A 25,968-nucleotide genomic window follows, 5' to 3' on the forward strand; every position below is an offset into this window, starting at 1 on the left:
ATTAAATTTTTAAAATACATTGTAAAAACCATTATTTGGATGGATAAGAATGGAGGCAATAACAAACTCAAAGACTGTGGCTCATATTCTGTTTGATATCCCTTCCTCAAGAATTTATGTATTATTATTAATGACAACAGCACTTCTTAATTATTAAGGATGCAAACTGTGACTAAACGGTAATCCACGTTCCCAAACCATATGTGTATGCCTCCATGCACAAATAAGGAATCTGAAACACAGAGTTAATGAACTTGCCTAAGATGACCGGTGGCAGAACTGGGACTTGAACCCAGGCAGTGTCACTCTATAGTCTGGTTCTGAAGAACTCTGACACTAAGCTCCTCCCTTCTGTCTAAGACCAGTGTTAGGTTACTGCTGATCTTGTTGAACACACATATTGAGTATCGCCCTATTGACTCTTGGTTTTAATTCATTTCCCTCTGTCAAATTTCATTTTAAAAAACAATGTATTATTGCATGCATTTTGGAATAAAAGTATGAAATCATTTTTGGAGCAAAAGGGAGGACATAAATAAATGTTTTGTTTAAATGAAGTACATGTGGATTTATAGACTAAATGAATAATAAGCTAGCAATCAAGAGAGAATTTGCTTTTCACAGAACTACTTACATCAACACTGTCTAATAGAAATATGATGTGAACAGTCCTAAGCAGAGGTGAAACTAACTTTAGTAATAGATTCTATTTAACCTCAAATATGATATATTATTTATACATATAATCAATATTATGAAATTATTTTTTACCTAAGACTTTGAAACCAAGCATGTGCTGTCTCCTAAGCCACATCTCAATATGCATTAGCTACATTTTTAGTGAAAAAATAAATAAATATATAACCATACTGATGGTTGGGAAGTATGGCACAATGTAGTTTTACAGCTCTCTATGTATGTACCTACCTATCTGTAAATACAAGTCTAGGGAATGTAGACTTTTACATACAGTCAGGATTTCCTTCAGGCACCTTGGATTCCAATTCAGTGTTCCTTCCACGATTCACACTTCTTCGATGAACATAACTTCCTTACCCAGACTTCACTGTCCTCTCCCTTCCCCATCATCTCCCCACATGTCATCCATCTCAGATACACACATGTGCTCACTGGACTTTCCCTTCATTGTCTAAACCAGGAGTCTCTCCCCAGAGCTCCAAAGTACACACGCCACTTCCACTGGGGACTATCTACACTTGAGATTGGATGATACTTTATTTAACTCTCCGGGGTGCACTTTAGGGAATAAGAAGGGCCCCCAGTAGATTAGTGGGTTGCACCTTGGGCTGATGACAGCAAGATACCAACCACTCAGGAGGACAAGGATGAGGCATTCTACTCCCGTAAAGATTTACACCCTCAGAAGCCCAAAGGGGCAGTTCTTCCCCGTCTGAGTGGGCGGGTATAAGCCAGAATTGACTCGATGGCAGTGGATTTAGGGAGTAAATAAGCACTGAGGACTCAATGCTCCCTGCTGTCATCATCTGCTATCCTGCCTAAGTCAGAACATCATCTGAGCATATATTTGAAGATAGAACCAAATCTTATTTCTTTGCAGAGTTCATATAGCATTGTTGTTTTTTTTAGCTCATCAAGAATCTCTATTTGACTCACGCTGGTTGTGTATCTTGAGCCATTATGTTATCATATGGGACACAATAGGATAAACTGCTTATGTTCCAGGGAGGAACATTAAAGCCAAGACCAAACTTTGCAAATGTCTCCCTTTTTAAAATTCCAATAGCTGCAGGTCATGGCTGACGGGCAACCTAATCAGATCTGAAGAACTTAATAGGGATTTGGATGAAAAGCTTAAAAGATATGATTAGTAAGTCAATCAGTGACTAGTTCTGTTGTTTCCAAGAAAGCTTCATAGTGTGGTGAGTTTATTGCCAATTTTCCCCAATTGCAGTGTGACCCCTGAATCCACCGTGCTGATCACCTGCCTACCTTCAGGGGCCCAGGGAAACTAAAGCAATTGCATTAAGCTCCTACTGGGCAGGCAGTAACTCCGCTCTTGCTGGAATACGCCTTATAATGTGCTGGGCCTTCTGCGAAGCTATGCGAGAGAGCAGGGGCTGTCATTAGATTTGATTAGTGCTGGCCAATTAGGTTGTTCTCACTCAAAGCACGATTTTAGGGGGACACAGAAAACATTCCTTTTCTTCTCTTGTTCTTTTCCGTCTACTCTCTCAATTCCATGAATTTCTTTCAATTCTGCCAAAAATCTACTCCAATTACAAATAATTACAAAATTATGGTCCTAATTGAAAGCTGCACTGTAGCGTTGGCACGTGTGCAGCGCTGTACTTGGTGACTACTGACACACAGGGACTCCGAAGAAATGTTTGCAAAACAGAGAGCTGGCCAGGGAGCTGGCTAGAGGCCTGGCCCCTGGTTCAAAAGTTGGCAGGAGCTGTGGTAACAGCAGTCCCGCTCTCCCCTGGTTTTCCTAGTAAGAACTCACCAACAGAATAAACATTTACTTGCTTTTCACTGGAAATCACCCACTGGCTACGGGACTTCAATTCCATCAGATGCTCTTCTCGCCGATGAGCATGTTTGCAGGGGGAGCGTCCAGGGCAGAGGCGGCCACTTCCTCGGATGCTCAGAACCAAGGAAAGGACGCTGTCCCTCTCCCACTGTGCTCCTCTGCATCCCTCTCTCTCATGAAGAGAAGCAGTGTGTGTTAGCTCTGAATTTCTTAACAGTCCTCTGTTCTTTGTCTTCAGGTACAATACTGATCATTTTATATGTGCCATTGCAAAACCACAAGACATCATTGCTCTTCAACACTTTAAAGAGGCCTTGTACAGAAGACTTGTCAAATGCAATATATCATTTGGTTTCTTGACTGCTGCTTCTAGGAGCACTTACTGTAGACCCCAGCAAAATGAAGTCCTTCACAACTTCAACATTTTCTGTTTATCATGGTATTATTTCTGTTGTTCCAGTTGTTAGGATTTTCATTTTGTTTTTACATTAATTTATAATCCACACCAAAGACTGAAATCTTTGTTCCAAGTTCTCCTTGCTTTCGGCGAGCGAGGTTGCATCAACTGTACCTTACAGGTTGCACAGAAGCCATTCCCGGGGCTGTGCTCTCCATGTCAGTCAACTTCCCAGTTTCTTTGCTCCAGGAAGCATAAGGATTGAGTAATTATGGAAAGGGTACAGCCCTGACACACACCCTCCCTAATTTTGAACCTTTTCCTGCTCAGACAACTGCCTTTTGGTCCATGTAGGGGTCCCACATGCGCACAATTGTTTAATAGTTCTCATTCTTCTCACGGCCATCGGTAGTTGATTCTAATTCACCCAGTTCAATACCTTCAAATAGTCAGTAAAGCACAAGTAAACATCTTTCTGGTATTCTCTGCCTTTAGCCAAGATCCATCGGGAAGCAGCAATGATATCCCTCATGGTACATACTCTACTAGACTTGGTGTGAATTTCTGACAGCTCCCTGTGCATGCACTCTTGCAGTCATGGTTAGACGGCCGTCAGCAAACTTTTACTTGCATGTCCGATCACTGATGTAGTTCTATCATTTGCACTTTCTGTTGGATGGGCAAAATACAGATATGTTCCAGTGGATCCCGTTGGTCCAGTGGGTGTCTTCCACAGTTGACCCTCATCTATGTTTTGGCTAATGATCTTTAACGTCTCCATTATCTCTTTCCATCCATTCACTCAGGTTGATTCTTGTGTACTCCAGGTGGCACAGCCCACATGCACAATCACGATGTACACTGTTCAGAAAGGAATCTGCAATTCAGGAGTCATTGGTCTTGAAAAGTTCTATCATGTGATCCAGGCTTGTTTCTAACACTAAGGCCATATTTCCCAACTACTGATTCATCCTCTTCTCTTTCCAACGTTACACTCCAACCACCAACAATTATCAATGCATCTTGACTGCATATTTGATCAATGTCAGACTAAAGAAGTTGGTAGACTTCTTCAATCTCTTCATCACTAGCTTTAGTGGTAGGTAGGTAAATCTGAATACTCGAACTGCCTCATAGAATTTCCAGAACGACTCTCTTTATAGCAGCTGGTTATCTCATCTTTCTCCCATGGCTTGTAACTGCTGATGCCTGGGTGAGCAGGCCCATTCTTCACCACCACCACGGTTCCTAATCACAGCAACAGGGCCTGCAGCCTCTACTTAAAAGGCAAGCTCAGCTGGGTCAGTGGTCGTGGAAATGACAATCTTTAAAGACATCCAGATAACTTCAATACAAAATCACTCTTTCAGACTTAACAAAGAGAGAAGACACAAGCATTGGGGGTAGCCAGGCAAAAACAAAAAGACCTGTTAACATGTCTAAAGCCTGACATGGAATATTTATGTTGTACTCAGATAAAGATTTATTGAAACTGCTAGTGTGGCCATACTCTGCAATCAAGGACCAATTGGTATGCCCTAGGAAAAGGAAGATATATACCGTGATTATGTAGTTTTAAAAAAAATTTTCAATTCTAGGTATTTGACCTCAGCTCAAAGGTCCTGACCAATAATTTTGGTTAATGTTGGAAGGGAGCCAGCAAGGTTGCACATAGAGATAATTCTGTGCTTAGTCAACCTCCTGTACCTGCTGCTTGGAGAAAACCTAATGGTCTCTTTTTCCTTTTCTTTCCATTTCTTTCCCTTGTTGGAATTCCTTCGCAAAGGTGCCCTACAACGAGAGCACACAGTGAGAAAGAGGAAGTTGTGATTTTCTCCTTTAATGTCCCTTTTATTAAGGGTTTGCATTTAGTACGATATGCTTACCCAAGATCCACAAATTTCCGTTTTATTTTCCCTCCTTGCATCACTAATGAACTGGATGCTCTTAGGGATCTGGGACCTTTGGCACCATCTAGAATGTACACATAATATGGAAAAGATCAGTTATTATCATTATTTTAAAGCAATGAATCAGTGGTCAATACATATCTGACTCTAAGGGGGGGGGGGTTGCCCACATTTTTAATTGTAAAAGAAAAAAATGAAAAGAGGACTTTAAAAAAATTGTGTGTGTGTGTGTGTGTGTGTGTGTGTGTGTGCGTGTGTGTGTGTAGTAGTAGTAGTAGTAGTAGTAGTAGTAGTGGTAAACACAGCTACACTGGAGAGTATTCAGTCAAGAGAGCAGAGGTTCTGTTGGGCCTACTATTCATCACAAGGCTTTTTCACTTCAAACACTGGACTGAGCAAGATCAATGCTATCAAATCACCCTTTGCATTCAAAGCAGGTGCTAAATGAGTTTCCTTCTGTTCCTCCTGGGCTCTAGCTCTGCTTCAGATGCCTGGGCCTGTCCGCTGCCTGCCTTTGGCGAATGCCTGCAGGCATTTCTCGCATCACTTCAAAAGCTGGTACCCGATGTCACCACTGGTAGTCTGGGACATTTTGAGAGAAACGAGGACAGAAATTCTCCCTTTGGTCTCTCTTGCTAATGAACTGGGGCCAGTTCTGGGACGGAGAAGGGCAGAACGTGGGGCAGATTTTTAAGCAGGAGGCCAGCTATAAAACATTCCAAGGGTCTGAAAGGGGCCTCTCAGAAGTCGGGCTGGAGCTCTCTCTGGCCGCCTCCCACGATGAGGAAGACGCCAACTTCTCCTCCAAGCACACTGCTCTTTGCCCTTTTGGAGCAGTGTTGGCACTCTACATGTGAGCAGCTTTTGAGGGCTGCATCCACTCTAAGAGACGCCCCCAAACAGGAGAGGACCGACGTTGTGAACAGAGTGCAGTGTCAAGAAGAGCAAGTGCAGAAGCGAGATTCTACCCATGGCAACTATTCTAGCCTGTGATGGCTCGTAAGGCTAATCCAGAACTAATCAGATGCTGTTACTGCTTTGGGTCTTTTTGTTCCATGTGTCAACATTTTTATATCAAGCTACCTCTCCCTAATTGTCTGCTGTTATCTGTCTGCCTGTCTCTTACAAATTGTTAAAAATTCCAGAAACTTTCTGGCATGGAATGCAAAAAGAAGAAGAGTTCTGAGAGAAAACTGTTTAATTAATCTTGCTAATGTTAAGGTTAATTTTGCGTGTGATTTTTGTTCTCTGTAGGAGAAATTTCTACACTCATGTCCCAAACTAAGTACACATAGATTCTCTAAAAACAACGTGTTCAAACAGTTAAAGAATGCAAAACTCTAGCTCAAATATCTAAAGTAACACAGGACACTGAAAAATACTCCAAAGGTAACTTGGCGATGAGTTTTAAAATTTTTAGTTAGGGATACTCAGATTATAAGAATCAATTTCTTGAAATAGAATAACGAAATACAAGTGTCAGAAATCTGTCCATGTCAGAATCCACTCACAGCCACAAATATCTTTTATGCATATTTGCATCGTTACTCTTGGGGGTAACTGAATCAGTCATCAAAGGATGCAACACCTCAACACACACACAGGCACTGACATGCTGCAAATGCCTCTTAAGGCGATTCTGCTAATGGATATAAAATTTAGAAAAGGAAAGAATTTCAGTTTTCTTAATAGAGGTTGAAATAAAGTGCTGAACGCTTCCAGATCAATTCTAAAGCGACTCATAATGGCTATGAATGCACACAGTTACAAGGGAGATGGTCTAATTATTTTGTGAATTAAGGAGAGCTGGATTTTTTAAAATGGGTGTTAAGGGGACTAGATGAGACAATGTACTTGAAAGTACTTTGTAACCTATTAGTATTACACTTATTTGGACATCTCAGAACCAAACATCTTATTTGTGAGTCACAGAGTCTGCTGCTAGGCAACCTCCCATCATTATCTCACTCATTTAGCAAACTGGGTTCTAAGGAACACTTGAATGATCCTCCACAAGGCTAAAGAAGCAAGAGGAAGCAATAATTCCCTTTCCCATTTTTAAACCAATCAAATACATCATTAACGTACATCAGAACTTCCATTCTTCATTAAAACCAGCACTAGCTTGGTATGATCTCAGCACGAGAAATAAAGATAGCATGCTTCTATCATTTGCTGGTTTTGTTAGCTTGTGATTTTTGGAATCTCTCCAATACCATCTTCCCCAGCAATTAGAAGTGTGGGCCTCCAGGTTGGGCGCCTCCTTTTTAAGACTTGGCAGCCTGGTTTTCATTTTCAGTGGTTATAATTTATTATCTACTAGTTAGTTTGAAGGTCTTTTCTTAGACAACACTCTTCTTAATCTCTTTGCAGTCAAAGACTCAGGTTCTTCCTCTTCCTTTAATTGGGGACTCTTAAATATCCTCCAGACACAGCTGTTTTTCTTGAGTCCACTACCTTTTTTCAAAATGTAATGAGTCCATCATTTTTCTCATATTTCTGATGGCCTACTTTTGAATAATGCCAAGGCCTTCCTCACTGAAGCTCAAAACCCTTTGATCAGCTTTGATTTTCTCATTTTGTCCACCTAAATTGAGTCCACCCGCGACGAGATGGATCAATACATTGGCTGTAACAATGGGCTCAAACAGAATTGTGAGGATGGGGCCGGCCTGGATGGTGTTCTGTTTTGAAGTGCATGGGGTCATGGCAAGCTGGAACCGACTCAACTAAACACTGTCTAGGCAAGGATTCTGGTCTTCCTTCTTGTCCTTGTCCTTGATGCTGCTTAGACGACAGCACCTCTGCGCACATCGCTACTATTTCCTCACTCTAAAAACCAACTATTGCTTCCAACTCTTAGTTCGCTCTACAGCAGAGCAGAATGTTTCCTTTCCGTTTCTGCTCTGAAATCTTTAAAGAAGACCGTGTCCTCTTTCTCCCTTGAAGTAGCTGGTAGATTTGAACTGCTGACTTTTCAGTTAGCAGCCCTACAATTAACCCTTTATGCCACGGGGGTACCTTAACATCCTCAGCCATTGTCTTTTCCTTTTTATTCCTCTGTATAAACATTTCGTAATTTTCTTTTTTTCATTTTGTCTTTTTCTTAGGAGGGCTGGTGGTGCTGCGGCGTAGGCGTTGCACCACTAACCACAAGGTTAGCTATTCAAACCAAGCTGTTGCTTCCAGGGAGAAAGATGAGGCTACTGACTTCTGGACCGATGGACAACCTTGGGAACCCCAGAGAGTCAGCATTGACTTGATGCTGCTGCTGTCAGGTGCCTTCGAGTCATTTCCACCTCCCAGTGGCCCTATGGACAACAGAAAGAAACACCGCCTGTGATGCACGAGCCTCACAGCTGTTCGTATGTCTGAGCCCACTGTTACCACCACTGGGTCAGCCCATCGTGTCAAGAGTCATCCTCTGTTTGGCTGCCCTTCAATGTCATGAAGCACGGTGTCCTTTTCCGGGGACTGGTCTATCCTGACAACATGTCCAAAGTATGTGAGACAAAGTTTCTCCACACTTGCTTCTAAGGTGCTTCTAAAACTTGATAGCAGTGGATTTGGGGTGGAGTATCAGTATGCTAAGAATGTAACTCAAATATTCAAATTTTAATATTTTAAAGCTAGAGACTTAATTTATCAGTCCTATTCTATGTAAGTAAATGCCTGTCAGATTGGGAAAGTCTATGTAATCATGTCTTGGGGAAGGCCATCTCTCTGCCCAATATCCCCCTGACCTATCATTTCACCCGCCACCTCCAAATCCTTCAGTGGTGAGTTCAATTCCCACTTCTTTTGTCAAGTCTCATTGAGCAGCCTCAGCTAGATGTAATCTCTCACTCATTTGAGCAAGTGTACATTTTACTATTCGACTATATAGTCAGACAGAGTTCACCAGAGAAACAACGCTGTCCTGGTCTTGTTTCTCTAGAGAACCCTGTCTAACACAGTTAGTAATAAATGTGCCATATCAAAAGGTTTAAAAAAATGGCAGGTCTTTCCTACTTAATTCAACAAATGTTTTTGAAGAAATGCTTTGTGTCAGGCAATGGGCTAGTAGTCCCATACCAAGTCAGATTAACGACTCTGGTGGATCTCGAGTAGAAAATAGCTAGTAATTAAAATTACTCTCCTTCCATGTGTCTCAATAGGGGCCTACTGTATGCAAACCCGGAGATCGTAACTCCAGTACGAGACGTCTTAGAGAGCAGTCACGAGGCAAATCTTGTCATGCCTTCAGCAACTTTCAGCCATTTTAAAAAAAACAAATGTATAGAAAATGGTAACCTTTTATTTCTTCAAATGTCAGTGGGAATGAAGTTAATATTTATCTATACCCTGTATTAATGGATTATGTGATTCTCAGTTTCTTTTGAGGCTCCGCAAGTGTGAGAAAAACGAATGGTTTGTGAACATGGTATTAAGACCACTCAGAAACCACCGACTCCAATATAGTAACCGGAACATAAACGCCAGCGGCCATCAATGAACACCTCTAATTTAATTACTTTTGGTAGGTCAATATTAAGGGTATATTACTAGGAAAAAAATCTGGAAAAAAACAACATATGACTGTGACATTTTTAGAGCTTTTCCAGCAATGGAAAGTGGAAGGAAACGTACTTCTGGACCAAGGATTGACAATTACCAGTGGGGTGTTAGGGAGGTAAGATCTTTCACCAAACAAATAATACACACACACACATACACACACCCACACATCCCAAGAAAAGGGGGTGGGATCATGTTTGTAATCGTATATCCAGCTTTTAACCTTTAGAACAATCCTGACGCAGAGTAGGTGTTCAATAGTTATTTTTTAACAGATATATGGATGGAAAACCAATCTCAAGTGAACATGGAAAACACTGGAATCAGGGAAAGTTTTATCAAAGAAAGCGTTGGTGTCAGTTTCGTCTAGTCACAATATTAGTACTTAATATTGGCCATCATACTCGTAATTGAGTATCTGAAATGAGTTAGCACTTTAGAATTGCTCAGTGAACCACTGCTGACTTGAGACCTAAACAGATGACTAACCCAAGGAAACTGGACATGGAAAAGCCCACGTACTCAGTCTTTGGAGAAGAAGTGATCCATCCCTTATCTCCTGCTCCTGGATTCCTCAGGCAACACTGAGGAAAGAGGAGGGAATGCTCATATTTCCCTGCTACATTACTTCTACAGAACAGGTTATATCCACAAACTACTTCCCCAGCATCAGAGGAAACATCTGCTGACTCCACAGATTCATGTTGAGTAGCACCAGACAGAAAGAAATTCATTTGGACAAGAGTTAGCTGCTTTTAGAAATCTTCGGGGCAGATTTCGTAAGTGAGTGGCCCACTTCGTCAAGGTTAATGCAATTTCTTTTCTCTTCCCAGTTGCATCACTCATGTCAGGTAGACACAGATGGCCAACCAAGTATTAACCACAGCCTATGTTTCTGTTGTGTTGCCGTCTGGATAAATCGGGATCTATCTATCTATCTATCTATCTATCTATCTATCTATCTATCTATCTATCTGTTTTTTTTAAAAAGTGATGGAGGGCTTCCCACAAATACATTTCTACAAAGGTGCTTTTATAAACCCACAATTGAGGTTAATTGGTAGAGCTTTTTGAAGTCTTTAATTCTTTTAAAAGTATGCCAGAATCACAGTGCAAATCCTTTACTAACTTGACAACCACTTTTGATTAATTAGCAGGTCTGACATTTATTCTCTTGCCTCCACTGATACCTTGTATTCCCTAAATGCTTAATTTTCACCTAAAACTGCTTCTCCCGGGACAGTGCTCAAGCCTGTCAGCAGAAGATCATTTTAGCAGGCAACAGGCAAAGGAAAGGAAACCCAGGGGGAGATATGAGGCATAATCTATGATGTTTACCAAGAGTCACAAGATCGGCTGAGCACCACAGTCAACTGTGCTTCTTTGCTCACGGTGTATTTCTGGATGGACTCGAATTTTGGATCTGGCAGCAATGAATTAGGATGGACCTTGAAAAGCAAGGCAGGGTGAGTTCGTGCCTGCTGCTGCTAACAACTCTGGGGACCACGGAAAGTCCTGGTCAGAATAGGAGAAAAGTGTAAACGACATTTAAAATCACAAGAATGACCAGACTTTCTTGTGTGAGAGATTCTAGTGGAATCCCTGAGTCAATGGCCCTGAGATGTCCTCCCCACTAGACCAGACCTTGTTCCTGGAGACCCCCCATGCAGCCCAACGGCTGGCAGGTTTATAAAGGGAACAAGAACACTTGTGAGCAATGTGTTCCTCGAACCAGTTCATCAGGAGATCCAACGAGCAGCCCTCGCAACACCAAAAAAAACCCCAAAGGCTGGAAGGCGCAGGAAAGAAGGATAGATGGATAAGAGGAAGTTGGGGTGGGAGCAAAAGAGGGATGTGACATGAAAGAATCACAGGATTCTGTGTAACAGCAAAAATTAAAAAGAACAAATTGTTGAATGGAAGATCAACTTTCTCTGTAAAGTTATACCTAAACTAGAATTTCAAAAAAGAAAAAAAACCCAAAGTAGGGCTGCACATTCACGCCTGCCAGGCATGCGATGCGTGTGGCCTGTGTCACGCCTGGCACTACCTAGAAGTCTTTAAAAGTGTTGCCAATCTAATGGGCTATCTACCTGAAACGATCCTTTCTCTGACTACTGCGTTTGACCACCATTCATATGCTGTGAATTTTTACCTCAGCAAGTTGACTGGTTTTTCCCTTTGCCATTTTTTACTCGTTATTTTTAATCATGTTTTGGGGAAGCTAGTTGTAAATCAGAGTGTAGTCACAATGAAGTATGTGTATAGGGTCTTTTTACATTTTACTGAAATTAAGAGTATCACTAACATATGGAGTGCAAAGGGGGAAAAGGTGACCCCAACACCCATATGCCACTCCTGCCACACGCTTCAAACCTACAAGTGTGTCAAAGCTTGCTCTCGTTCCAACACTTCCCGAGGAATTTCTTTTTTCATTCCCATTCGGAATTTTTGTGCTTTGTCTTTACACATATAGAATCATAAGCAAACACTGCAATTTGTGTTTTCCTCTCTATCTCAGTTTCTAGAGAGTCAGCATTGTTAGCGTTCAGTGTACGGAGCCCTAGTCGTGCAGTAGTTACACAATGGGCCGTGGGGCTGCTCACTGCAAGGCAAGCAGTTTGAAACCACCAGCCACAACCCACCAGCCAGGCCATGGGCAAAAGACAGGACTTTCTCCTCTCGGAAAATAGTCCAGTCTTATTAACTCATGGGCAGTTCGACCCTGTCTTCCAAGGTCGTCAGGAGTTGCAGGAAGTCTGTTTTGTTTTCATTTGGGGTTCATGTTTCAATGTGGTTTTTTTGGTTGTTGTTTTTGTTTTGTTTTTGTTTTTTAACATACTGCACAGGTCCATTCTCTGGAAAGACTGCAATCCATTTATCCATTCTCTTGGTGAATATATTTGGGTTGCTTCCAGATTTTGCTAGTATGCAACAGAGCTACGAGGACCATTCTTGTGCATGATTCTTGTACATGGCAGGTTGTTTCTTGGATCTGTGAACAAGTCAAGACTTGTTGGGTCAAAAACTATGTTTGCAATATTTTTCGTTTCCAAATTGCTCAGTATGTCAACTTATTTCTACCAGCAGATTATGAGATTTCTGGTTGCTTCATGTATTCACCAATTCTTGGTAAATCAAGATTACCATCAGAATTATTAATGTATTTGGTACTCTACTGCGTGCTATCTTCTCTGGATTAATTTCACAGTGTCCTGATTACTGGTGGGGTTGGACACCATGTCACACGTGTCTTGACTGGATTACACTTTTTGTGAAGGTATTTATACATTTCTCTCTTGAGGGTTATGCTTCTATTTTTGTTATCTTTTCTCATTGATTCACGAGCTAGTTACATAATCTATATACTAATTTTGTCAGTTTCATGTATAAAAAAAGGTCCCCATATTTTTGGGTTTCTTTATTATATCTTTTGCGAAATGGAAGTTCCTAATTTTAATATAACTTGGTTTTGTCAATTAGAAATCTTTTCCTTTATGGTTGACTTTTCTTGAGTCTTGTTTAAGAAATCTTTCCCTACCATGAAGTCATAAAAAATCTTTTTTGAAGTTTTATAGTATCAAGTCTTACAGTTAAGTCTTCAGTCAACTTTGAGTTGATGTTTTTGCATGGTGTGAGATTGGGATGGGGGAATCTAATAAAATTTAAAAATATATAAATACTCATTTTTCTGTGCAAAATTTGTTTAAAATGTTATCCTTTCCTCATTCATCTAACCATGCATCTATCAGAAATTAAGTTTCCCCATGTATATGGATCTACATTTAAATGCTCTACACTGGTATATAGAGAAAAGACGTTTCTTTTGCCCCCCACCCCATTAAAAAAATACCAAAAAAAAGATGAAAAGAAATTTGTGGTAAACATCTGTATACCCACTCCATAGATTCTATAATTTCCACTTTTTCATATTTGATTTATCACATTGTCATCCATTAATCCACTCATTTTAAAATGAATTTCAAAGGAAGTTGCTGATACTTGTCATCCTACTACACATCAGGTTATCGATTTTTTACATTTCTTTTATAACTGTCTACTTTATCATCTAGAGCTAACAATCATATACTCTTCTAATACAGATACCTCTCTTTTTTCTGTTACAAAATGTCTACTGATTATTTAACTGCTTTTCTGACACTAATAAATTCTTCAAAATAGTGAAGCTACTGGCTTGTGTCTGATGCTGAGTTTTGTGCGATTGGCTTTAGAACTCGTCACTTAATGCTTTGGGTTAGTCTCTGGTAAATATTTTTTAAATGACCTTTTTTTATTAAAAGAATCATTTTATTGGGGGTTCATACAACTCTTATCAGAATGTATCCATCCATCCATTGTGTAGAGCACATTTGTACATATGTTGCCATCATCATTTTCAAAGCATTTTCTTTCTACCTGAGCCCTGGATATCAGCTCCTCTTCTTTCCCCTTTCCTTCCCCCTCCCTCCCTCCCTTCCTCATGAATCCTTGGTAATTATAAATTATTATTATTTTTTCATCTCTTGCACTGTCCAATGTCTCCCTTTATGCTGCTGTCTGTTGTCCATGCCCCTGGAAGGTCATTGTAATTGGTTCCCCTTTTCCCCCTCACCTTCCCCTTACCTTCCTGGTATGGCTACTCTCAATATTGGTCCCGAGGAGTTTATCTGTCGTATGGCTACTCTCAATATTGGTCCCGAGGAGTTTATCTGTCCTGTATTCCCTGTGTTTCCAGCTCTTATCAGTACCCATGTACATGCTCTGATCTAGTCAGATTTGTAAGGTAGAATTAGGGCCATGATAGTGGGGGGTGGGGGGGGGAGGAAGCATTAAAGAACCAGAGGAAAGCTATATGTTTCATTGGTGCTATACTGCACCCTGACTGGTCAGTCTTCTCCCCATGACCCTTCTGTAACGGGATGTCCAGATTGGCTTTGGCCTTACACTCTGCACTCCCCCCCCCCCTCATTCACATCATGATTTTTTTGCTCTGGGTCTTTGATGCCTGGTAAGTGATCCCATTGACCCCTCATGATCACACAGGTTGGTGTGCTTCTTCCATGTGGGCTTTGTTGCTTCTCAGCTAGATGGCTGCTTGTTTATCTTCACATCTTTAAGACGCCAGATGCTATATCCTTTGATAGCCAGGCACCATCAGCTTTCTTCACATTTGCTTACACGCCCACTTTGTCTTCAGTGATCATGTCAGGAAGGTAAGCATCATGGAATGCCAGTTTAATGGAACAAAGTGCTCTTGCATTGAGGGAGTACTTAAGTAGAGGCCTAACGTCCATATGCTTCCTTAATACTAAACTTATAAATGTAGATCTATTTCCCCATTGTCAAATACAAATATATTTACATATGCACATGCCTATATTTAGATCTCTATGCCCTTTGCCTCTTAGTTCTTTCCTCTGTTTCCTTTTTTTAAAAAAATCATTTTATTGGGGCTCATACAATTCTTATCACAATCCATACATACATCCATTGTGTCGAGCACATTTGTACATTTGTTGCATCATCATCCTCAAAACATTTGCTTTCTACTTGAGCTCATTTCCCCCCCTCCCTTCTTGCTACCCCCTCTTACATGAACCCTTGATAATTTACAAATTATTATTATTTTGTCATATCTTACACTGCCCGACGTCTTCCTTCACCCACTTTTCTGTTGTTTATCCCCTAGGGAGGCGGTTTTATGTGGATCCTAGTAATCAGTTTCTCTGTTTCCTTTTACTTCCCTCTTGTCCCACAATCTTGTTCAGCCTTCATTTGGGTTTCAGTAATTCCTCTCAGATACACAGCCCTTAATCAAGCCCTACCAGACCTCTTAAACCCTCCTTTGCCATCAATGTTTGGTCACTTGCTATTTCCTTGTCCCTGAGTTTGTTAAAACCCACTTATTTACCCACCCCCCACCCGCTTCCTCCTCTCCCATGTCACCCTGTAACTGTTATCCAGTTGTTTTCTGCTCCACCTTGTTTATCCCACCTATCTTATCTAGATAGACACGCAGAGAAAATAATATGCACAAACACAAGACCGAGAAAAACAAAGCAACAATAGAAAATAAAACAATAGCTCCAACAACAACAAAAGCCAATGACAAAAGAAAGAAAAGCCTATAAATAGTTCGTGGTCTATTTGTTGACCTTTATGAGTCTTTTCCGGTTGAATCTGATGGGGTGCCATCCCTTGGCCCCACAGTCTATTTTTGGTGTTCCCTGGGGCCTTCCTTGCTCTGCTCTCTTACTGTTCAGTTGCACGCCCTCGGTGTTTCACCTCGGTGTGGTGGGGTCAGAGCGGGCACAATTTCTGCAGTGTGCCTCCAGCGTTGAAATGACCCTCTTCTGAGTCTAGTTTTACTTAACAAGTTTTTACTGAATGGGTCTGAAGAATAACACCAAATGCATTTTAATGCCTACTAATATAGCACCACGTCTTTCCTTTTATTGATATGATTTTGATTGCTGTAGTTTATGTTATACCTAACATGACATTTCTAAGCTCATCTCAACTCGGTGAAGTCGTCCATATTACGGGATTTGATTTGTTAACATCCTATTTAAAAGAAATCAAGATGTGCTCGATGTTTTCATTTGTGCAACCTGATTAGTTTTTCAGATTGCGGCTGCATTAATGACGGGGATGCTCGGCCTGAAGTGGCTCATGCAGACACAAGTTGCTGTCGAGTCCATTCCAAACAATGGCAAGCCCCGCGTTTCTCTGTGTCCAACTGTGCTTCTCAGGGTTCTCAATGACTGCGGGCGCTTGAGAACCGGCTGCCAGGCTCTCCTCTGAGAGGCCTCTGAGTGTGTTCGAACTGAGCACATAGTGTTTGTGCCGTCCAGTTAAATAAAGAAAACAGAGCCTCTCCATTTGTATATTTTGTCCAAATTCAGTTATAAAACAACTGGGACTCTGCTTTATGAAATGGCAATTATTAAAATAAATAAATAAACAGATTTCTATAGCTTTTGTTTTGTCCCGGTATTCTTCATCTTAAGTTAATTTGAGTACAGTCCTTAGGTTATGAATGTTCAACTTCTAAGCAACCTGTAGTTACAAACCAACCTCTGTAATGCCTACTGAAAGTTTAAAGCCCACACAATGATTCCCAATTTTTAAAATGGGTGATACTTTACAGTGTGCAGCGAAACATTATCATTCCTACAGTATTGTTACGTTAAAAATGATGAACTGTCATCTGAAAATGTTTCTTTAAAGTTTTCTATGCATATAAAAGTGCATTCTACACTAAGACAAGTGGATGATAGCTACAAACTATACCTGTTTTGACTTACACATAAATTAAATTTAAAAACAAATTTAGAAATAGAACTATTTGTAATGCAGAGAACAACCTATAATTTACATTTTGAGAGGAAAGCTTCAATTTCCACTAGATTTTTCCAATAGACTGTCATAAAGTTTACATACTTTTAAAAATAATTTTTTAAATCCCTGTATCTGCTTTCTGATTTGTAATGCAGTATTTCCCTCTATTCGTCCCTTATCCCACTTTCCACAAGGCTATTAATTAGCTTGTAAAATGTATATACTTTTTCCAAGTTTTGTGTGGGGCAGGGAAGAAGACAAAACAGATTTTTAGTTTCAAGGACAACTTATTAATCTCAGTGTATCTTTTTATTATTCTTTCATTTCTATTTTGTGTTATCTTTTTGTAGAAGGGGGTTGTTACTCCTTTCCTATTATCCTGAATACTTATATACTATCAATATTTAATTTTTAGTAATAATAAGATTCAAAATTATAAATTTTCCTATGAGTACAATATGCTCTGATTAATTAATGCAACTTCTAGAAATCTATTCTACAGAAATGAAAGTTCTATAAATCAGAATGCACGTGGAGGAATGCTTGCTGTATTATTTTCCATCATGGCAAGTCAACCAACAAAGTGGTCGCAGACTGAGTTTTCACTAATCCTGTAATGAGATTTGTCTTCGTTATAGGATGGCCTCACTAGAGAAGATGCTCTTGCTGTTTGAATCTACATCTATTTCTCTGGAGAAACGTTCAGAAAATATTAGGTGTAAAACAAAGTTGAGGAGCGATGTGATTAGGGTTACAGTTTGAATATGTAAGTAAAACTAAAACATATATACACCAAAAAGAATGTTTTATTTTTGTGTGTATGTGTAGGTCTTCATGTGCAATACGTGTGATGGGTTCTTTTGCGGCTGTTTTTAATGTGACTTGACTAATCACCACTTCACTGCCATTGAGTTCATTCTGCTGTCTATCAGTTCTACAGGACAGAGTAGAACTGCCCCTGTGGGTTGCTAAGACCGGCACTCTTTAAGGGAAGTCGAAGGACTTATCTTGCTCCTGAGGAGTGACTTGTGATTTCAGGGGCTGGCTTTGAGGTTAGCAGCCCATGTGGAACCCGTAAGCCACCGGGGCTTCCAAATAGAAAATGTCCCCATTACTTTTAATTCCACTTTTCATTAACTTTTTGAAAGCCTCTCATATAACCTTATCTTTAAATTAAAAGCCTATCAGTGGCTTTCAGGTCCACACAGCTTTGATCTTCAGTCTCCCTGCCTCTCCTTCATGACCATGCTGATGTGTACTGAAATTCTTGGCTGCTATTCTACGTGCTCTGTAGAATGTCCAATAATCCTCTTCAGTCGTAAACTTGTAGAAACCAGAAATGATTTTTAAAAAATACTAGCAAGATTGGAAAAGATTTCAAAGTACTGAGGAGCGGGTTCTCTTTATTTCACAATATAAAAGGAATGCTAAGCATGAGTTGTGAGAAGACAAAGGACTTATGAATAAGCCCATTTTTACATTGGGCAAGCCAAGCTGTTAGTGAAGTTGGTCACAGCAGAAGCAAACAGCAATATAATCACCAGTACCTTTTTCCTGTGACATTTTCTTGGTGGTGGCTTGATGCTGGCAAGGAGCGTCCTCCACACTCTGGTCAGATTTTGAAGGAGAAGAGAGTGAAGTGTCTCCACAAGCGGAGGAGAAAGACGCCCTTTCTGGGTGCGGCTGTCTGTCCTCCAATTCGGGTAGGGCGGCAGAGGTGAAGGGCGGGGCACCGCTAGCCGCCGGCAGGAGGGCCAGAGCACTAGAATCTGATTCTGGAGAAGAAGTTCTCAAACCCTTGGGCAGAAGTGATTTGGTAATATGCGTGTGGTTATAGAAACTGTTTGACGGCTGTTGGTATAAGAGATTATAAAGGGGGTTATGCTACTGAGTATCAGCTCCACGTAATACTCACTTTGAAATAAAAACAACCTTTTGTTAGTGAATGGCCCTGGAAACCTTGTTTTTTCTTTTTTGCTGCCTTACAGATGAGAGTGCATAGTTCACAACAATTGACCATATTACCATTGTAGCTAGCACAGATCCCTAAGACATAGAAAATGAAGTTATTGCAGTTCATTACCACCCCCCCCTAGATAAAACCAACGGCCGAACATCAAAAGCACCATCATGAAATCTGACAATATGGGTAATGCTCTCGGCTAGTTCATCGACTGAATAGAAAAACCATTCAAATGATAACAACTTATCCAGTTGAGGCAATAATTCAGGACATTAAAAAATGAACTATTCCAGTAATCTCCAATTAGGTCACAGACCCTGCTTGCTGAAAGACCATTGCCATCAATAAGCTGTCGGAACTGCTCGTGAGAATGGGCCAAGGTGCTCACCTTTCGCTCTAGACTGTCCTCCCCATCCGTGGAACTGACACTGTCGTAGAGTCTTGTCCTGGACGGCCTTTGGCGTTTGTTCTTCACAGAGAGCTGGGCCCGCGTTTTCAGTGCCTTTGAATCCAGACGCTCTGTCTCTGGGACCGCGTCATTCAAGTCTAAGACAAGGATAATGGAAAACATTTAGCAAGAGAAATTTTGGGGGGAAGACTGACAAGGAGACCCACAGCCACCAATAACTAAATCTCAAGGTCATCAGTAACACCAGGCAAGGCACAGGTGGCAATCGTGACAGCCTGCTTGATATGCCAGGGGTGACAAAGGAAACAATGAGATGTTGGATAAAACGTTTAATGCCGAAAGCAGAAACTAATTCTAAAGATAAATCTAACATCCACATAAATCAAATATCCAAAGGTAGAATAGCACAAAATCTTCTGACAACTTAAGTAAAAAACAAACACCGCAGCCAGAAAAAAAACAACAAACAAACAAACCCACCCCTGATTTGTATTCACTTATTCATATGTATGCATGTCTGAGTGTTTGATGAACAAAGATAGAAGGGCTACGTGTATCCAGGTTCAGACATCATAGAAATCAAGTCGGTTTGTAAGGTCAAATGTAAGTCATATAATGTAACCATCAGTATAAATACTAAACTATCTGAGTTCACTTTTTTTAAAACCATTTTGGATTTATTTTTTCTTACCTAAAACAGAATTTCTGAAAATGTAGTGTCTCCTTTGAACCCTCTAGGAACACCACTGAAGGATTAATTCATCGCTGACTTGGGTGAAAGAGAGGCTGGCAGTCTATGAGAGGGAGAAATGAACTGGATGGGGAGGGGGTGTGTGATAGAATAGGGGAGTGGGTTTGGAGGGGGTTGAACTGTTGGGTGCAGAGTTGATGGTCTAAAATGCAAACCTCCCAAACTAATGCACAATAAGAAATTCATTTAAAATATCCGTAAAATTTTTAATTCAAAAGCAAATTTAAGGCAACTGAGAAATAAAACCACGTAACAAGGTCAGGTTATCAAAGTAATCACAAGTACTTAATTTAGTAGTAGTATGGATACAACTATTATTCAAGTTTATGCACCAACCACTAAACGTAGTGATGAAGAAATTGAAGAATTCTGCCATCTTCAGTCTGAGAGGAATCAAACATGCAATTGAGATGCATTGGTAATTATTGGTGACTGGAAAGCCAAAGTTGGAAACAAAGAGGAAGGAACAGTAGTTGGAAAATATGCTCTTGGTAATAAAAACAAAACTTGAGGTGACATGATAGAATTTTGCAAAACCAATGTCTTTTTCATGGCAAGTTACCTTTTTTTCAACAGCACAAATGGTGACTGTACACATGGGTTTCTCCAGGAGGAATACATGGAAATCAAATGGACTACATCTATGTGAAGAGACCATAGAGAAACTGAGTATCAGCTAAGACCAGGCCAGGTAAGGACTGTGGGACAGCCTATCAACATGCAAGTACAGGTTGACGCTGAGAAAGTTCAAACAAGTACCCAAGAGTCCAAATGCGGCCACTGGGCACACCCGCCTGAATTTTCAGAACATCCCAAGAACAGAGTTGACTCACTGAACACTAACGACAGGGGACATAGTGATCTGTGGAAGGACATCAAGAAACTCATTCATGAAGAAAGCAAACGGCCATTGAAAAGACAAGAAAGGAAAGATCAACGTGGCATCAGAAGAGACTCGGAAACTTGCTCTTAATCATTGTGTAGCTAAGGCAACTGGAAGAAATGATGCAGTCAGAGAGCTGAACAGAAAATTTCAAAAGGCAGCTCGAGAGGATGCGTTGTAGTGGGTAAATTTGCTGCCTAAGACCTCTTTAAAGTGTTGAAAAGCAAGAATGTTTCTTTGAGGACCAACATACACCTGACCCAAGCCATGGCCTTTTCCATTGCCTCATACACATGTGACACTTGGACCGTGAACAACGACCCAAGAAGAACCCATGCACTTGAACTGTAGTGCTGGGGAAGAATGCTGCAAGAGCTAAAAGGGCAAATTGATCTGGAACGGAAGAATCAAAGTCAGAGTGCTCCTTAGATGCAAGGATGGCAAGGCTTTGTCTGACATGTTTTGGACATATTGTCATGAAAGACAAATCCCTGGAGAAAGACATTGCGCTTGGTAAAGGGAGCGGGTGGTGTAAAAGAGGAAAGCCCTCAACAAGATGGTTTGGCACTGCGACACAGCAATGGGCTCAGGCATAGGGACACTTGTGAGGACAGCACAGGGCCGGGCAGTGTTGGTTCTGTTGTGCTGAGCGTCACCATGGTCGGATCTGATTCTATGGGAACTAACAAGATTACGCTGGGAATATCTGCTGCACGACATCTGTTTAAAGTGCTGAAGTGCTCAGATGTCACTTTGAGGACTAAGGTGTACCAGATCTAAGCCACAGCACTTTCAATCGCCTCATGTGGATGTGAACGCTGCACAGCGATGAGGAAGACTGAGTAAGAATGAATGCATTTGGACTGGGGTGTTGGCAAAGAATGTACTGAAAGTACTATGACCACCAGAAGAACAAACAAATGTGTCTTGGAAGGAGTACAACCTGTCAACGGAGGAAAAAAATAACCTATTTGATCATTTTAATTTCCCCCTTTTAATAAAATCCAAATTTGCAGCAACCTGTTGGAGTTCGTTAATTGTGATAATTGGGAGAAAAATCAACACTACAAGCTCTTGTTGACTTATAAACCATATGAGATGCCACACAGATAAAGCAGTAACATAGTTGATACCTGCATGTTTTATTTGTTAAGTATTTACTATTTGGATCGCACCCTCTCACTGTCATATTCCTCATCTTATTGTTCCTCAAGACAGACAGTGGCCAAGAATGGCTTTCCTACTCTGAAGCTCAGCTCCCTTGAGTAACTTGTCCTCCCTCTCATCTGACATGAGGATTGTAGTTATTTGGCTCTCATATGGTGCTACCGTTGGAAAACAAACAAACAAACAAACAAACAAACAAACATCCAATAACTGGTACCATCATAAGGCTTCAATGCTGATAGAGTTCAGTGTTACAGGTTCTAAAAACATGCACAGATTAGATTAGTCTACAAAACCCATGTCTTCAATAGGCAACAATGAAAAAATTATTAATTTTCCACCAAAGGGATAGTTTTTGTTTGGTTCTGTTTTATTTTTTTAAATGAAACAAGTTGACTATCACAGAACAAAGACACTGGGAACGCCAATCCCCCTTAGAGTCATCAGTTGGAGGAGAAATGAGCAGACAGACAGAAAAGGTATGTCTCGTGAGCTTTGCTGCTGGGTAACAAGAAAGGTGACCTATTGGCCACCCAAAAGCACCCTTTCCCCACCAGATACCTACAAGTCAGATATTACAGCTCGAGAGAAGCTGAGAGATTCCATCTCGGTGCTCTGAGGAGGTTTCGGACAGCACACTGTGGTATATCACACAGTTATTCTGCCGCAGGGCCTGGGTAATGCTCAGTCTTCAGAAGCCTGCTTAGTCACTCTCCAGTCTGAAAATCAGTTTCACAATCTCTTGTCTTCTTCAAATCCACTTCTCAGTGTTTATCGTCCAAACAAAAACTCATCTCAGATATAACTTAGCACAATCCCCAGAAGCATACAGGCCCAGAAATTCAAATTATGACAAAACAATTGAGGGGTTATATTTTTATCCAAGGAACACAATTCCTACTTAAAAACAAAAACGAAAACAACAACCCAAAAGTGAGAAACCGAACTGGCTGACCCCTTCTGAGGGACATGCTGCTAAACGCAAAGGGGTCAGGGGCGCCGGCGTCCCCGGCACAGATCTGAATCAGTGACGGCAGCACTGCTCTCAGGACCCCAAGAACCCTGGGTTAGTTCGCATCTCGTGTTCCGGGGGACTTTTCCTGTTCCTTCTCTGCTTTCCTTTTCATTCTGTCTTTGAAATAGCCAGATTTCTGACTCACACGCCGCTGGAGAGATGAAAGAAGAGCCCATTCAAGCGGGTCAATGCACAGTTCACAGATACAGAAAAGATATAAACTACCTAATGTTCTGGGAGCTTGGAGTGGGTGGAACTCAGCCACACTCTACCGGCATCTTAAGACTTGTTGCAATATTGCTTCAAATTGGGTCCTTTAAAAAGAATTTAATGGCTTCGATGGAGAGTTTAGCAGCTGTTATGAAAAATGATCTGTGAAATTAGGATGTTATATATCATATTCCACCGAGGCCATTCCTGCAGTGCTGTGAATCATTTCATCTTTTTCACTGCATTGACGTTACTTCTGACGTAAATGGAAGCTGGCCCGGATCAGATACAGGCCGCCAGGGAGTGAGGGGAATGGAGCGGCATGACAATGGATCTGGCCCTGCATTTTTATGAGCATGATTCTCTCCAAATCAGCGGACAAGACCGCCACACCTCACACCAGTGCTCTGCCGTGCTCCTGCTATTGTCCTCCGCGAAGCGGAGGCTCAGTGGTATTTTCACATTAACTCTATCCGCATATCCTTCACAGTCCCTGAAGTTCACGAGAGGCCGGCCCACTGGGCTGTGAGCGGGAGGCAGGAGGTCACCCGGCCACTGAGGAGAGCCTCGGGCCTCAGTCTTCTACAGCTGGAACCCAGACAGGCGGCTCTGCCAACACATGGGGCCATTTACCTAACCTTCCTGTCCCTCTGGATCTTCCGTTGAAACACACGCACGATGACAGCATAGTAACGTCTGCCTGTTCGTGGGTACGCCCGGGTTCAAGAAGGAAGACCGGTGCATAAAGTGCACCTGATGGAAAGATCAGCAAGTGACTACAGAAAATTACTGAACACTCATCTGTCACACTTTACAAGGCACTAACATAAAGTATATTTCCCACAACTAAATTTATGCACATAATTTATGCATTGAAAGAACTGGAAAGATGCACCTTCACACCTAAGCGAATGATGCTTACCTGTAAAGGAAGGAGCCGCCTGGGAGATTCAGTGAGCTTGTACTGAAATCTTAGTCGTCATGCTCGAGCCGTTTTTGCACCATGTATTTTGAACTCGGGAGCACTGGCGGTATAAAAGGCTGGGAACCACCAGATCAACCACAGGAAACACATGAAGGGATTCCTGTTTTCCCTATCAATACGTGTGATTTTAAACAATTCATCTGACCACTCTCCCATAGAGTTCCAGTTTCAGAAACACACAAGGACCATTATACCCTGTGGTATAGGGCCGCGCTGTGAGGCTTCATCAACCGGGCAGCGAGCTAAATGTAATTTAGTTATTTGTTTTAATAGTGTTTTTCTAGTGCAGTCCGATAGCTAACTTGGGGCTTCTTCAAGATCCACCCTGTCCTCAGAGGGCAGAGAGACCCTGAGCCTGAGAGCTGGCTTTTGGCAATGCCTCAGAGGGAATGCCCCTAGAATGGCTCAGATGGGCTGCATGCCAGAAAAACAAACAAACAAACACTCTGTGAAATGGCTCAAATTCCATCCAGTATCATTTAAACATTTAAAAGGGCCACAGGATCCTAAGGATCTGAAAGAACACAGGGTTCAGATTCAGAGAGAGAAACATATTTAAGTATCTCAGGATTCCATGTCAACTGTCTTTAGAATGTCACAGAAAAGACATCAGTAGAACCTAAAAGCCAAAGAAAGGTGAACATCTAATCAGATGAATAAACTAGCTACCATCCTGTCGATTACAGCTCATAGTGATCTCCATGTGTCAGAGTAACTCTGTTCTCCACAGGGTACTCAATGCTGCTTTATTTGGAAATAGATGTGTTAGTCCGGGTAGACTAGAGAAACAAATTCATAGACATCCATGTATGTATAAGAAAGTACTTTATATAAAGAGTAACTGTACATTAAGAAAACATCCCAGTCCAATCCAGATCAAGTCCATAAGTACGATATTAGCCCGTATGTCCGATACCAATCTAGAAAGTCCTCTTTGGACTCATGAAAACACATGCAACGATGCCAAATGCAGGAAGATCATAGGTAAGTGGGTGGGAAGTCTTCTGGATCCAGTGGTGTTGTAAGCATCTCAGTGCCGGCTCTAGCCTAGGTCCATGTGTCTTGTCCTCAGGAATATCTCACAGGGAGTAAGTGTGTGTCCCACCTGCAGAGATCTATTTATCTCCTTAGCAGCTCCAAATGAGGTCATCAAACTGCAACCTGATTGACAGACTAAACTCCACTCCTTCACTCTGAAGTCTCAAATTGGCAACAGATTATGTAACTAGCACAATAGATCACCTGGCCTTTCTTCTCTGACACCTCTCGGTGGACTTGGACTTGCACTCTTTGGTTTGCAGGCGGTGCATCAACCTTTGTACAACTACGGACCCCATTCACATGCAGAAGCTGGCTGGGAACGACCGAGTTTCCTGAGTAGGATTCAGAGGTCACTTGCATAGTTGGGTCTAGAGAAGTAGGATATATAAATGTCCTTCTCTTATCATTATAGTGCCTTTGACATAGCAATAATAAGCAAGCTTCCACGTTTCCCCTAAGGGTTGCTTACAAGAATCTAATCAGCTCCCCATTAAAACGTCTGTCTGCATATTAGTGACCCCTGACATGCTGAGCAGGCAACGTCCCAAGTCACCTAATATGATATCCTAGACTTTCCTTGGTTAGTGTAAGAAGCATTCAGATCTAAGGCTTGACTGGCATCTTTGGCAGAAAATAACCACTGTTGCCTGAGATTATTATTGCCGTGTTAATAGGAAAACATCGTGTGAACCTGGGGAGCAGTAGAGAAAATGTATGGAAATGTGAGGTCCACCATACTTGTAATTTAATAGATACATAATGGGAAGGCTGTCCATAAGCCAAAAGTATAACAAATTTATTAATGTAATTTTAAATATTCATAG

General features: G+C 41.3%; 1 protein-coding gene across 1 annotated transcript in view; it reads right to left on the bottom strand.

The window, feature by feature from the left end:
- Positions 1 to 25,968, bottom strand: part of PPP1R9A (protein phosphatase 1 regulatory subunit 9A) — a 320,104-nt gene that overhangs the window by 13,717 nt on the left and 280,419 nt on the right. Inside the window, 4 exon segments of the mRNA XM_075558394.1 lie at positions 4,620 to 4,703; positions 4,799 to 4,886; positions 18,268 to 18,571; positions 19,072 to 19,229. Of these exon segments, the coding sequence (XP_075414509.1) occupies positions 4,620 to 4,703; positions 4,799 to 4,886; positions 18,268 to 18,571; positions 19,072 to 19,229 (634 nt within the window).

The sequence above is a fragment of the Tenrec ecaudatus genome, chromosome 9, assembly GCF_050624435.1.
Source record: "Tenrec ecaudatus isolate mTenEca1 chromosome 9, mTenEca1.hap1, whole genome shotgun sequence".
In the NCBI taxonomy this organism is placed as follows: domain Eukaryota; kingdom Metazoa; phylum Chordata; class Mammalia; order Afrosoricida; family Tenrecidae; genus Tenrec; species Tenrec ecaudatus.